At 32.2% G+C, this 15,614-nt stretch overlaps 2 protein-coding genes across 2 annotated transcripts; both read left to right on the top strand.

The window, feature by feature from the left end:
* The first annotated feature begins 2,995 nt into the window (after nt 1–2,995).
* LOC11429956 (coniferyl alcohol acyltransferase) lies at nt 2,996–14,673 on the top strand. Its single transcript, XM_003617318.4, has 3 exons — nt 2,996–3,036; nt 12,349–12,798; nt 13,596–14,673. Exons 2-3 carry the CDS (start codon nt 12,379–12,381, stop codon nt 14,589–14,591), a joined length of 1,416 nt encoding a protein of 471 aa, XP_003617366.1. The 5' UTR covers nt 2,996–3,036; nt 12,349–12,378; the 3' UTR covers nt 14,592–14,673.
* LOC11433007 (coniferyl alcohol acyltransferase) lies at nt 3,011–4,764 on the top strand. Its single transcript, XM_003617320.4, has 2 exons — nt 3,011–3,486; nt 3,579–4,764. Exons 1-2 carry the CDS (start codon nt 3,067–3,069, stop codon nt 4,572–4,574), a joined length of 1,416 nt encoding a protein of 471 aa, XP_003617368.1. The 5' UTR covers nt 3,011–3,066; the 3' UTR covers nt 4,575–4,764.
* Nucleotides 14,674–15,614: the final 941 nt, after the last annotated feature.

Below are 15,614 nucleotides of genomic sequence, written 5' to 3'. Positions count from 1 at the left end.
TTTTCTTCTCAGGGAAAACAAGTTGGTTTGTTACCTACTTATGGACAATCATAGGTGGTAATACACCTCTTAACATCCACACAAAAATCTGACACGTGATCACATGGACCCCATACAATCACACTTTCTCTTTTATCTCCTCTTCTCTCTTCCTAATACATGAGGTGTACATGGATCTATGAGAATAAAAGGGTGTATCTATGAAACATTTTCCATACATGATATCTGTCTTAAAAATCATATAAATAGTATTTTGTGACTGTTTGACGATATAAATTATTTTACATGAAAGTGCATCAAAGTTAATTTCTAAAAAAATAAAAAAATGTGATAGATTATATGTTAAAAAGAGATATGCGAAATTCAATTCCAAAATAAGCAATGTGAAAATTCAAGGGCCATTTGTTTCAAAATAGGACTTATACAAATCTTTAGGCTAAAAGCTTAAAAAAATCAATTTAGTTATAAATATATAATATAAAAAAATAATTGTATATGTTTGTTCAACTCAATCAGTCAAGATGAGTGTCTCATATTCCTTGTTTTAAGTTCAAAGTTTGGACTTAACAAATATATTTTTTTTAAACTGATTTGTTCGGTGAAGATTAGAGACATGTAGTGGTGGTTCTCCAGTAAGGATGGTTGTTGTCGCGGTGGTGCATGGTGCTCCGGTGTGGAGGAAAACAACTTCCTTCTTGAAGGAGAATGGTGCATGTTGGTGCGTTAGTACTACAACGCTCAAGTCAACATGTGTAAGAGGTGGATTGTGTGCGAAATAGGTAAAGTTAATTATATCTTGAGTGTGACGCTGAGTCACGCTTATATAGGCGAGCTAGTTGATAATTGCCTCCTTTGTTTTGCGACGTGACACCATGAGTCACGAAAGCCGTTAGAGATGGCTTTGACGACAATTTGATATGGGTGTGTTCCTGTGTGGTAATCCGAGCAGGGCTTTACATACGCCTTCACGAGGATTTTCTCCAAGTGATGCAAGCCTTTGCTTGTTGGGCCGTTCTTAATGGGATTTATGCCGGTCCGAAACAGAAAGCTTGTGTTATTTTTGAAGTTATTTTAAAATGTCTCACTACGTATGTGTTGTATCAACCTTGAAAAATATTAGAAATATGCTCCTATATTAAAACAATCACCTATATTCATGGATAAAGGGGTAGTCAAGGAGTGACTCTTGCCTCTCCATCTCACAACTTAGCCCATGTTTGGTTTAATTTTTGAAAGACTCAAATATGATTCTAGAGTTGTAGAATTATTTTTTACATGTTTGTTTGCTCACATGTAGAATTAATTTTGCCACCAAAATTGATTCTAATTTGAAACTAAAAATTGAAAATTTTGCTTCATGAATTGAATTTTATGCAAGAAAAAATATTGATGAAAAATTTATTTTATTATTAACTATTTTGGCTCCAGTACAATATGTTTTTGGATGTGTTACATAATAAAAAAATAAAAAAATAATATTGTACACTTAAATGCTAAAGTGCTTCGCTACAGTTTGTTCTTTAGATTAATAAAAAAAATGATTGATCGACATTCATATGAATGTATATCTATCTTTGGAGAGAAAGAGATAGAGTAAGTGAGTAATATGATAGATATGATAGTTGGTGATTTGATAAGAAGAAAGAGCTAGACAAAAAGTGATCTCTCTTCTCTTGTTTTTTGTTTTGTTTTTGTTTTTGACTCAATCAAATTAAAGGCATTTCATTAATGATAATAGTAACAATATAATGTGGAATTGAATTAATCAAAAACAATGCGAGAAGCGGAAGATTAAGCTGCTCGTGCAAAAGCATGAGCGCTACCATTTGCTTGACGCCCCGTAAACATAACTTTGTAATTATTGTGATGTGAGAAGAGATATTTACAATATTTCAAGATCACATCATCCTTGTTTTTATTGACATCATCAACGATCGATTTACAATCCATTTCCAATATGACGTTGTGGTGTTCCAACGTATCAAGCCATTCAAGTGTCCTTTTCAAACCCCCAACATTCTACCTCTGAAGTTATCATAACAACATTGCAAACATCTGTTATAGCTCCCAAAAAATGTCTCGTTGCATTCCTAAGGCAAGCACCCATACCTACTTTTTGAAAATATGTAGAGATTGCCACATCTATGTTGCATTTGACATATCCTAGCGATGTAGGTTGCCATATGATATTCCGATCGGCCTGGCTAATAGTATTTGTACTCATACCGATTCGACGTGCTTGCTGCCATGTGTGAAGCATTCCAAAAGCACGTTGTATCATATTATCAACTGATTCATGTTTGTCCTCCCATAATTTTAGATTGTGTTTCTTCCATAAACCTCCAAGCGGTCATGGTAAATGTAACTAGTTGCTCTTGACTTATATGTTGCCATATTTTTTTTTTTTTGTCAAGTAGTCTAGTGACTATAGCTCACATAATTAAATTGTGAAGAAGTAGAGTGTCCATGATTCGAACTCTGATCCCTGCATATAATATACAATATCCCTATAGTATATTAAAAATGACATCTTATTTTTTTAAATACGGAAAATTAAATCTTGTCAAAACTTCAAAATTTCAGCAAAATTACAATATTAAAAATAATTTCAGACTTTGATTTTATTAATTACTAATAAGAGTGAATGTGCTAACAACAATGTCTCCAAAATAGATATAGAAAATTAGCATATGATTATATTTGTTCACTACTAAAATTACCATAATTCTTATGAACAGTGAAATAAAATTTCTTAAATCCCAAGAGTTGACTAATAACTCGTATTATGCCATTGTTTTTTTGTAAGAAAAAAAAACACACCAAATTGTTCATAATTTATTTGACTACCCTACAAGCTCCAAACAAAATATCCCATATATAATTCTTTTCACATGCTACCAAGATTGACTTTGATTCTGAATAGTAAAATAAATGCTCCTACCTACCAAATTCACCTTGCTCTACGTTATTCTATAAATACATGCATGCACCCTTCTACCTTATTCACCAAACAAGGCAAATACTCAACTACTAGTAGTGAAACATTCTCCTAATCTAGTCCCCAAAATGTGTATTGGAAAAGGAGAATTCACCGTGAAAGTTACCAACAAAGAAATAGTGGCTGCTGCTCTGCCAATGCAAGAGCACTGGCTTCCACTATCAAACCTTGATTTAATTCTTCCCCCAGTTGATGTTGGTGTGTTCTTCTGTTACAAAAATCCTATAATTACTACTGCCACCCACCATAGCATTGTGGGATGTTTGAAAAATTCTTTAACTGAGGCTCTTGTTTCTTATTATGCCTTTGCTGGTGAAGTGATGACTAACTCCATGGGTGAACCTGAGTTACTTTGCAACAATCGTGGAGTGGATTTTGTTGAAGCTTTTGCTGATGTTGAGTTACAATCTCTCAATTTGTATAATCCAGATGAAACTGTTGAAGGGAAACTTGTTCCAAAGAAGAAACATGGTGTGCTTGCTGTTCAGGTAAAATATTATTCATTTAAAAATCAATGCAACATGTCTACAAATTTATTAGTATTATTTATAGTGTTTTAATTATCATTGTTACTATGCAGGCAACTTGGATGAAATGTGGTGGTTTAGTAGTGGCTTGCACTTTTGACCATCGTATAGCTGATGCCTATTCTGCAAACATGTTCCTTGTATCATGGGCCGAGATAGCTCGGCCCAATGATAACAAGTCTTTGATCCCAACAACGCAACCTTGTTTTCGACGGTCACTTCTGACCCCACGACGCCCACCTTCCATCCATCCTTCAATTTATGACATGTATGTCCCCATCTCTGATCTACCTCCACCACCAGAACCTGAATCTGATATTAAAACCGACCCAATAATAAGTCGCATATACTATGTAACAAGCAAAGAACTCAACAACATGCAGTCACTAGCCAACTCAAACAATAATGGTGGTAGTTCCAAGCGCTCAAAACTCGAGTCCTTTTCTGCTTTCTTGTGGAAAATGGTTGCCGAAGCGGCTTCAATCAATAATGAAAATATTGTTGCAAAAATGGGGCTTGTGGTTGACGGAAGAAAGAGGCTAAGCAACGGTGACAAAAACAAAGAAGAGCTTATGAATTCATATTTTGGGAATGTGCTTTCGATTCCCTATGGTGGTAGATTAGCAGAAGAGCTGGTTGATAATCCGCTATGTTGGGTGGCTGATCGAGTTCATGAGTTTTTGGAGGCAGCAGTGACAGAGGAGCATTTCTTGGGTCTAATTGATTGGGTGGAAGAGCATCGACCAGTTCCTGGATTGGCTAGGATTTATTGTGGCAGCACTGGTGGAGAAGAAGGACCAACATTTGTTGTATCTTCAGGGCAGAGGTTTCCAGAGTCGAAGGTTGATTTTGGATGGGGGAAGCCTGTGTTTGGATCTTATCATTTTCCTTGGGGAGGTAGTGCTGGCTATGTTATGCCAATGCCAAGCCCTAAAAGGAATGGTGATTGGTTGCTCTACATGCACCTTCCTAAGGGACACTTGCACTTCATGGAGGCTCAAGCTCCCCATTTCTTTAGACCAATCTCTTGGGATTACCTCATCAATTAAAGTTTGTGCTACTAAATTCATTTGTTTGTTTATTGTATTATTCCTACATCCACATGGGTTCATCATATAGTAACTATAATAAATTTGCATTATGCTATTAATTTGCTTTGAATTTAAGATGAATGATAATGTAATGTTCCTTGCTAAGGTTGTAAAATATTTATCAAAAATCCGATCTTCACCCTCTCTATATGTCTTGTGTGTGGATTATGCACTCCAATCATGCAGGAGGAAAATAGTACGTAACTTAAAGTGCTTGAATTTGCATGACTTGAAATAAAATGTGAAAAATAAAAAGACTTGGAATTAAAATTGTGAATAAGAGTAAATAAAAAGAAAGATTGAATTGAAATGTCAAAGAAATTAAAGATATGAAAGACATACTTAATGTTCTTAGAAACTTGAATTTGTTCTTAAAAACTTGAATTTGTTTCTATACTTATCATATTGCTATAGTTTGTCGATGTTCTCCACTTTTTGGTTGAAATATTGACTTTCATTAGATTTCTTGTCATCACCTTTGAACTCATTAGATTTCTTTGATGAACATAATTGAAACAAGGTTGAGCATGCATGATTTTGTGTTAGGTGAATACTATAGTATTCTGAAATTCTGTTTGGTGTGTTAACTATCATGTAATATATCATGTCATTTTTTTATATTTAATTATTTTAAAATAAATTCAATTTTGAATTAATTCTTCCTATGAAATACTGGTATCCAACAAAACTTCAAAATAATATTTTTTTTTATTATAAATTTGCAGTAGTATAAATCAAAATCTGAAGAAAACACAATTGAAACAAAAACCTAAAAACAAGTTGAACACTAAACAGAAGTGAAACACATTAGATGATCAAGCCACCTAAAATGATAGTCAAAAGCAAGTGTAGCATAATTCGTTTTTAACCATAAAAAAGATCGTAACTTAAAAGAAAATATATATAATTTTGTTTGCAATAAAAGAAAATATTGTTTGTTTTTAAATAATTGTTTCGCAAAAAAAAAAAATCTGAAAAGATCCTCACTTTTAGTTTTTAAATCAGGTGTTTGCTTTAAATAATTGTATGTTTTAAATAGTTGTTTCAAATAAGGCGTTTTTAAAGGGATTTGGAGTTAAGAAGAGAAATTTGATGGTGAAGAAGATGTTTGATTTTGAGAAACATATACTTGAAGATAGTTCAGATTTTATAATCTCAACTGAAAAAAAATATATGCTCTAGGTTATAAAATTTGAAGTACCTAATTTTTTTTTGGTAAATCAAAGTATGTAATTTTGTTAAAAGAAAAAGATTTTTTATTTTTTGTTTTTGCAAAGGAGGGGTTCTAAAGGTAATACAAGATAAGTTCAAGTTCTAAAACCCTAAACAGCAAAAACACATGGGTAATTCCTAGTGTGCGTGAGAAATTGGGGTGAAAAGAATTTGACCGTGGTCTTCCCTTTGTATCGTTGACTAACTTTTATGAATGCTAAGCTTTCTTTGTTTATAAATAAAATACTGTAGGTAAGTGTGAGTGTGACCAATACCATTCTACGTCAAATTACTAATATACATGCTTTAACGACTGTATACCAAATCCAAATGTGTATAGTTTAATGAGAGATTTTACGACTTCATTGATTAAGAACTTGTGTTGGAATTGTTCAGAAATGCAAAAACAATTTAAAATTTGTAAGCTTTAATGACCCACTTGCCAATTCAATGACAAACTCGGTATACAACTACCCCCACCCGGAACATCATCTTTTGGAGGTTTCCCATTTTGTTATTCATTTTAATACTCGAAAATTAAAGAAGTTACACAAAAATTTATTAAATTAACATTGTAAAAAAGTAGGTATACCTAGCGATATATTACACCAAGGTCAGAAAGACTAGTACTAGTTAATATATGTAGTGTCAGGGGATAAAGATGTAGTACAATATTAGAGATAGTTTAGGAATTTAGGCACTTACATTATAATGTTTGGAATGAAAGCATTGATAAGCTCCACTTGTGTGTCATCAAGAAAGGAATGGTTGATATTGACCAATTTAATTATGATATATAAGTCAACTTAACTATTTTTATTTTTCAACGTATTTTATATTTAAAAAAATTATATTGCTACATGTCACACTTGAATTATCAATGTCATGTGATATTATCTAATACAAGTATATAACCCAAACATTGATAAATAGCAACAAAAAAAAATTGGCAGTGACATAGCTAATCTCATCTAAATGACCTAATTAAATTTGGTTAGAAAAAAAAAAAGTTTGGCGCAACTCCAAAAATAAGCATAAATTCACATAGTTTGACCCAGTAACGCTTTCACACATAATTTATTTTTTAGGCTAAATTACATCATGGATCATTTAAATTTTACGATTGTAATAGATTTACATTTAAGTTATTTTTGTTTCATATCAGTCCTTTAAATTTACAAACATGTGCAAAGTTACCCTTCTATTAAAGTGACATTACAAACATTGGTTGTTAAGTGTGTGACATGGCATAGTGGAGTTCAAAACATAGTGTTTTGTGTATCTGACGTGTCTAACTTCATTTTCATCATTCTTTCAAACCATTTTCCCCCAAATTTCAAATTCTAAACTCAATTTTTATTCATACCAGAGCTTAAATTTCTCAAATCAATGGCTTTCAAGTGCGTCAATGGTTCAAATTCGGTTGCAAATTGAAGAAAACACATATTAGTGGTTCAAATCGAGTTACCTTTGAGCAATTTGTGTTTTTAAGCAAATCAAAAGGGTTTTTAAGCAAAGCAGATGGGTAACTCTACACACGTTTGTAAACTTAACGGATTCATATGAGACAAAAATAATTTAAAGAACTAATATGTTACAAATATGAAACTTAAAAGACCCCTGAGTAATTTAGCCTTTTTCTACACGTGTAACGTTTATTTATTTACTTTTTCATCTTGTTTTTTTAGAGGACTTTTTTCTCTTGTTGAAAGGGAAACATTTAGATTTTGTTTGCGAGTTTGGAGGGGGGTGTTTGAAAAAAAAGGAAGGAGCAAGTTGAAGAAATAGAGGAGATTGGGAGGGGAGGGAATTTTGAGGGATTAATTTTGCTTCATAATACAAAACCCTCCTTATTTGAGGTAACTAAAAAAAATTGTATTAGAAAATGGTTTTGGAGGATTTTTATATGAATTTTTCAAATTTAATCTGTTATAATATTCTTAAGATTAAAAATATTTGAATCATATTCATTAGTTTATCATTTTCTATAAACATACTCTTTCAGAAAAATGTGAAGATTTGTCAATTTCCCTCTATATTTTCCACCTCCAAAGTCCTCCCTTCCCATCCCCTTCAAACTATCAAACAAAGCCTTAGTTAATCATGTTTTTTAGGGATTAATTAATCATGTTATATATGTAGTTATTTCTATATTTACATCGAAAATTGTTAATATTTCAATTACGCGATTAACTATAATTTCACAGTTTATAATGCGATTAATCATAGTTTTGTATGTGCTTAATTAGATGTAGCTAGCTGATGTTGGGAAAATTAGGTGTTGGTTACATATTTTTATTTAAAAAATAGAGTAATGATATTTGAACAGTTAAAAGTTGACAATTTTTGAAAACTCTCTTATACTCTTATTGTATTCTTATTCGCTCTCTATTACTTTTAACTCAAAAGAAGAATGGAAAAAAATGTTGTCGTAAAAGTTGTTAATTTTTTGTTTTTCAAATATTATTAGTCTTAAAAGTATACTCAAATTAGTAGTGATAACACTGATAAGGAATGGATTTTCTCATGTGTATAATTTACACATGAAATATTAAAGCGCGATATATAACCATTCAAAACCCACTTTATTTAAATTTTTGGTGTGCTTCTCTTTTCTGATGAATGATAGGAAATTACATTTTACTCTTTGATGTGAAAATTACATGTAAGAAGATCTATTTCCGTAATAAGGGATGTTATTTAAAAGTGATAGGATATATATATATATATATATATATATAGAGTTTGTTAGAACACACCTCCTAGTTTTTATGTAGGAGTGTTTTAGCAAGCTACATCTTAAGGTATATTTAACTACTTTTTAGTTATAACTTGCTAAAACACACCTTCTAAAAAATAAGTGGGTGTATCCTAGCAAATGGCTATAGAAGTTGCTAACATACACCACTTATTTTTTTGATGGTGTGTTTATCAACATTCACCTTAAGATGTATTTAACAACTTTTTAATTATATCTTTGCTAAAACACATCTTAATAAAAACTATATATATATATATATATATATATATGTGTGTGTGTGTGTGTGTGTGGACCACCAGGACCACCCTCAAGTGGTTGTGACATATATCCTCATGCACTCCGAAGTATTTGACATATTCACAACTACGAGGTTTCTAACTTTAGCAACTAACAATAGGCTTAAATGCTCTTTTGGTCCCTTAAGTATTTATTTTGTATCGTTTTGGTCCCTTAACTAAAAAAAAGATTGTTTGAGTACTTTATCTTCATCTCTGTTACCTGTTTTGGTCTCTTCTGTTAAAAAAAATCAAAAAAACGTTAGGGTTTGTACTATTCCTCTTCTTCCTTCTCCTTTGATCCTCTTCTTCATGATCTTCATCATCAACAACACACCAACCCAGGAAAAAAAAATATTTCATTAATCTTTACCAATTTAGAACCCAAAATCCATCATTTCTTCAATCTTATTCTTCATAGTTTCCTAAAACCATTTCCATTTTTCTCTCTCACCAAAACCTTCAATTTAGAAAAACGACATTGGATAGTAGATCCTCCCATAAACGGCGACGATGACTGTTGATGATGAGTTATTGAACTCGAAAATGAATCAATGTCCTGCAAGATGAATTTGGGCATGGTTAAATAAAATAGGGGTTATGGATTTGGGTTGAAGATGAATCAATGTCCTGCAAGATGAATCAGTGGATATTTTTTTTTTTAGTTTTTTTCGATTATTTCCTTTTTTTTCTGGATTTAATTGATGAATATGATGAAGGTTTTGATGAAGATGAAGAAGATGATAAAAAAAGCTTAAATTCTCTTTTCGTCCCTTAAGTATTTATTTGGTATCACTTTGGTCCCTTAATGTTTCCAGAGCCAATGTCAAAACGACACGTGTACCACACTTAACGTTTTTTATTAAACCTAACAGAAACCTAGCGGAAGGGACCAAAAAATGTAACGAAAATTAAATTAAAGTGCTAAAACAATCTTTTTTTTAGTTAAAGGACCAAAGCGATACCAAATAAATATTTAAGGGACCAAAAAAGCATTTAAGCCCTAACAATATAAAGAGACTTCGCTACCGGTCCTACTACTACTGTCTAGTACTATGAATTGAGTTTGATCATCTTCTCCTTATATTTGAATTGTGTCGTACTATAAGAGTTTATGCCATATATATCACACATCATGCACCCAAACAAAGCTTGCCATGAAAGACCTATAGCAAGAACAATAAAGCATTACAAACGACGACAAACATTTGAAAAAATAAACAAGTTAGTTTTTTTAGCAGCAATTTTTTTTATTAATTATGAAAATAAGTACAAGAGATATTTAAACACGAACTTTAATAAAGTACATGAAGTATTCACCCCCACCAAAACCATGGTTAGACTACAATAAAAAATTTAGGTCTTACTTCATTAGAATATTTGATTTTAATCATATCTATTTCAAAATTCATACAAATAATGATGTGTTATTGTTTGATAGTGTAAATGATTTTACATGAAAGAAGATAAAAATTAATTTCTAAAAAACAGATGGATCATATAATAAAAAGGGTATTTATAAATTTGAAGACTGATCCAAGGATCAAACGTTCTAAACTAAAACTTTAGACCTCAAAATTTTAGGTCAAAATAAAGCCTAAAAAAATCAATTTCCTTATAAATATATAATATGGAAAATTCATTGTACATGTTTGCCAACTCAATTAGTCATATACTTGCCTTGGGATTCAAACCTTGTACTTTGCGAATTTTATGTTTTTTTTCTTCTGAAACGTAACTTTGTATTATTTTTTAAAGTTATTTTAAAATGCATGTATTTATAAAATAATGTAAAGCAAGCTGAATTTGATAAAAATTGATTTCAAGTGAAATGATTTTATAAGATTTGAAGATTTGTCGGACGAGCTCGAGTGAGGTGTCAAAATGAAGGACTCCAGAGAAGTTTTAGGGAGATGCAAGCATATTCGCTAGGTGAGCAACAATTTCCTATCGAATCAAGACAGTTTTAGTGACCATTTGGATGAAGTATTTTTCCTCCATATGAAGAAACCTCGTATTCGCTGGGCAAACGTATTATGCTAGGCGAATATGCACTTTACAGACTTGTATATAAATAGATGTAAATCATTTTAAAAAAACAAATCAATGTACCATATAAGTCTTTATTTAGATAGAGAAATATAAGAGGAAGAGTTTAGTTTCACCATTTAAGACTATTTGGAGCTTGTGTTCAAGCCTCAAATGCTTCTTAGTATAGTTAGCTAGGATTTCAATGTAAACTTTTAGTCTGCCTGTGTGAAAGATATAATTCTCCTTTTCACTTTTTTATTTGGTGCTGTCCTTTTTGGATGTTCTTTTGGCTTTTTACCAACAAAACCAAAACAATAAAACTGGACCACGGTAGAGTACGATCCAGCTCAATAGCATGTGATAGGTAAAAGGTGATCAACACAGTCAAAATAATGATTATTACTTTACTTGATCATTTCCTCTTGTCTCAAAAAAGATTGAATGCGTTAGGGTTAATATATTTTTTAATATAAGAGGGCTAATTAGATTTTTTGTTACATGAAATCAAAGAAAAATGGTTAAAGAAGTGTCTAATTAGCATATTGATTTGAGTTGCTAATGTAGTACCCAAGTTATTTTCTGTTAGCATAACCGGTCATTGTTAATAGTCAGGCTAATGTGCAAAATTCATAGATAAATAGAATAGATCACACTAATATGCATGAAATTAAACACATTTTCGTAGCAAGTATCGTGCTGGTTGCATGAGAGATTTAACCACTGGCACCGTAAAATAAAGCTACAATGATGATTGATAAGGATTATTACTAGTTATGATCCACTATTTCATGGAAAAATTGGATGCAATGCTTTGAGTATTGAGGAAAAAAGGTTAAGCTCCTCATAAGTGTGGTTTTAAGAGCTGAGATAATGAAGAAAATAATTTAATGTTAAACAGTCTATATAATAATATAATACACTGTTCTGTATCCGACGGTATAAAATACTTGCTCATAATAAGAGATTAGTGACACTCTCTCACCGGAGACAGCGTCTTAGAATATTGAAACTATATGCATATCTCTATAAAAAAACATTAAATATTGTAAAAAATTTAAAAATTTGAGCCCTAAAGAGAATGACGAACTTCAACAAATGATGAATCGTTTAAGATAACATAAGTTTATTTATCTGTCGGCCGAACTCCAGACTCCTAGAACCCCTTCCTCTAGAATCTGATAGGTAAAAAATAAAATAAAAGCCAAACAACTATATTCACTTATTGTTTAGAAAAAACACCAAAACCATTCAATTTATTTGCGTACCGTACTCCGTACAAGCTCAAAATAAAATATCTCGTATTTAATTGTTTTCACATGTTATCACGATTGACTTTGATAAAGAATAGTAAAATAAAAAGGAAAAATACCACCTACAGAATTCACTTTGCTTTACATTATTATTCTATAAATACATGCAATGTCACCCTTCTACCTTATTCACTAAACTAGAGGTGAAACATTCTCCTAATCTAGTCCCCAAAATGTGTATTGGAAAAGGAGAATTCACCGTGAAAGTTACCAACAAAGAAATAGTGGCTGCTGCTCTGCCAATGCAAGAGCACTGGCTTCCACTATCAAACCTTGATTTAATTCTTCCCCCAGTTGATGTTGGTGTGTTCTTCTGTTACAAAAATCCTATAATTACTACTGCCACCCACCATAGCATTGTGGGATGTTTGAAAAATTCTTTAACTGAGGCTCTTGTTTCTTATTATGCCTTTGCTGGTGAAGTGATGACTAACTCCATGGGTGAACCTGAGTTACTTTGCAACAATCGTGGAGTGGATTTTGTTGAAGCTTTTGCTGATGTTGAGTTACAATCTCTCAATTTGTATAATCCAGATGAAACTGTTGAAGGGAAGCTTGTTCCAAAGAAGAAACATGGTGTGCTTGCTGCTCAGGTGAAAAAAGATTTATTTTATTAACAAAACATTTTGTTCTCAAGGGAATATTCCAATTGGCAAAGAATTACTATAAGCATGTATTGTTATAATAATCATTATCAGGGCCGTCCCAATAAAAATGGAGGCTCGGCTCTCAAATAAAAATAGGCCCCTAGTCAAAATAAAAATACAATTTTTTTAAAAGAGCAAAAAAAATTATAATGTTTTTTATTTTATATTTTTAAAAAATAATTATAATGTTTGTTGTTAGAGCTTATTGTAATAAGAGGAGATAGTATTTAGGATATATAAACCTCAAACCCATCAAAATTAGGCAAAAAAAGACCCTATAATGCTGGAAAAATAAATAAATGATAAAAACACAAAAATCAACACCCACAGGAATTGAATCGGAGTACATAAGTTCAATATCTCCAAAATTTATCACTGGGGCGCGCCTTCAATTTTGTTAAGATTACAATGTTATCTGTATATATATTATAATTTCAGTGCATTATATATATATATATAAAAAAAATTGGGCCCCAAAATTTGGGGAGGCCCAGCTCAGTAGAGCTGTTTGCACCTCCCCAGGGATGGCCCTGATCATTATCATAATTAGTACCAGCGTTTAGACGGACATTCATTACCCGTCAGTCTTATCTTTTTATTGCACCGATGTGGATAAATTACAAACAATAGATTTTATTAAATTTTAATTTTTAACGACTTGGTTGGTCTAGTGGTGTAGGTTTGGGACCGCTTTGTATATAGTATAGATTATAAGTGTTTTAATCGTCATTGTTACTATGCAGACAACATGGATGAAATGTGGTGGATTAGTAGTGGCTTGCACTTTTGACCATCGTATAGCGGACGCATATTCTGCAAACATGTTCCTTGTATCATGGGCCGAGATAGCTCGACCCAACAATAACAAGTCTTTGATCCCAACAATGCAACCTTGTTTTAGACGGTCACTTATGACCCCACGACGCCCACCTTCCATACATCCTTCACTTTATGACATGTATGTCCCCATCTCTGATATGCCTCCACCACCTCAACTTGAATCTGATCAAAAAACTGACCCAATAATAAGTCGCATATATTATGTAACAAGCAAAGAACTCAACAACATGCAGTCACTTGCCAACTCAAACAATAATGGTGGTAGTTCCAAACGCTCAAAACTCGAGTCCTTTTCTGCTTTCTTGTGGAAAATGGTTGCCGAAGCGGCTTCAATCAATAATGAAAATATTGTTGCAAAAATGGGGCTTGTGGTTGACGGAAGAAAGAGGCTAAGCAACGGTGACAAAAACAAAGAAGAGCTTATGAATTCATATTTTGGGAATGTGCTTTCGATTCCCTATGGTGGTAGATTAGCAGAAGAGCTGGTTGATAATCCGCTATGTTGGGTGGCTGATCGAGTTCATGAGTTTTTGGAGGCAGCAGTGACAGAGGAGCATTTCTTGGGTCTAATTGATTGGGTGGAAGAGCATCGACCAGTTCCTGGATTGGCTAGGATTTATTGTGGCAGCACTGGTGGAGAAGAAGGACCAACATTTGTGGTATCTTCAGGGCAGAGGTTTCCAGAGTCGAAGGTTGATTTTGGATGGGGGAAGCCTGTGTTTGGATCTTATCATTTTCCTTGGGGAGGTAGTGCTGGCTATGTTATGCCAATGCCAAGCCCTAAAAGGAATGGTGATTGGTTGCTCTACATGCACCTTCCTAAGGGACACTTGCACTTCATGGAGGTCCAAGCCCCTCATTTCTTTAGACCAGTCTCTTGGGATTACCTCCTTAATTAAAGTGTGTTACTAAGTTTGTTTGTTTGTTAAACGTATTCTTCCTACATCCTCATGGGTTCAACACATAGTAATTATCAACAATTTGCAACTTGCTAGTAATTTGATTTGAATTTAAGATGAATGATAATGTAATATTCCTCGTTAATGTTGTAAAGTGTTTATTGTTTTCTTTTCCGGTGAATATATACACACACATAAAGACTTTTCTTAATTGGTTTATCATACATGGTTAAGAATGATTAAATCTCAATCTTATGATCTTCACCCTCTACGATATATGATTTATAAAATATATAAATAATACATATATCCAAATTATTAAGTTAGATAACTTTTTTTCCTTTTTAAAATAGATAAATATTAATATATTAATTGTTAATTTGTAGGTGTGAATCAAATTCGAGATCTCTCTTATTACTTCACTCCTTACGGGGTCGGTCTTAATATTTTTGGTGCCCTATGCGAATTAATAAAATTGTGCCCTTTTAATTATATGAATGTCTTTCTTCTTGCATTTTTTATTGTAAAAGTTTATTCATAATCAAAGTTCTTTAAAAACATATTTTCAATATAATCAATAAACACGCTTTAAAAAATATATATTCATATAGTACTAACTACTACGTAAAAATAATAATTTTGATGCCCCTGTAAAAATGGTGCTATGGGCTGCCGTCCACCCACAGAGCCACCCCTAACTTCTTAACTTTTTCACATTTGTCATCAAGTCAACTTTATAACTCTCAAGGTAACTCTTTTGAGAGTTCTGATTAAAATTTAGCAATAATATATTAACTAGGATCACACTATTTAATACACGTTAACATATTTTTAATGGTTAAAATTCACACAAATCTCGATAAACATCAAGGATCTACTCATATAAGTTTTGACTAACCAAAAAAATTCGTGATGAGTATACGTCAAAGTGCGAGTTGCTAATACCTAGTATTATTCTTTCTTAATAAGATCATAAGGATGGCTCTAATTTTGATATGCAAAAAGATATTACATATGTCTTTA

Source organism: Medicago truncatula, chromosome 5 (assembly GCF_003473485.1).
Source record: "Medicago truncatula cultivar Jemalong A17 chromosome 5, MtrunA17r5.0-ANR, whole genome shotgun sequence".
Classification (NCBI taxonomy): Eukaryota; Viridiplantae; Streptophyta; class Magnoliopsida; order Fabales; family Fabaceae; genus Medicago; species Medicago truncatula.
Note: the sequence above shows the minus strand (reverse complement) of the source record. Positions and strands in the feature narration are given on the sequence as shown.

Coding starts and splice junctions, on each gene's coding strand:
- LOC11433007 (XM_003617320.4), top strand. CDS start 3,067: ATGTGTATTGGAAAAGGAGAATTCACCGTGAAAGTTACCAACAAAGAA. Junction 3,487..3,578: donor ATGGTGTGCTTGCTGTTCAG/GTAAAATATTAT, acceptor GTTACTATGCAG/GCAACTTGGATGAAATGTGG.
- LOC11429956 (XM_003617318.4), top strand. CDS start 12,379: ATGTGTATTGGAAAAGGAGAATTCACCGTGAAAGTTACCAACAAAGAA. Junction 12,799..13,595: donor ATGGTGTGCTTGCTGCTCAG/GTGAAAAAAGAT, acceptor GTTACTATGCAG/ACAACATGGATGAAATGTGG.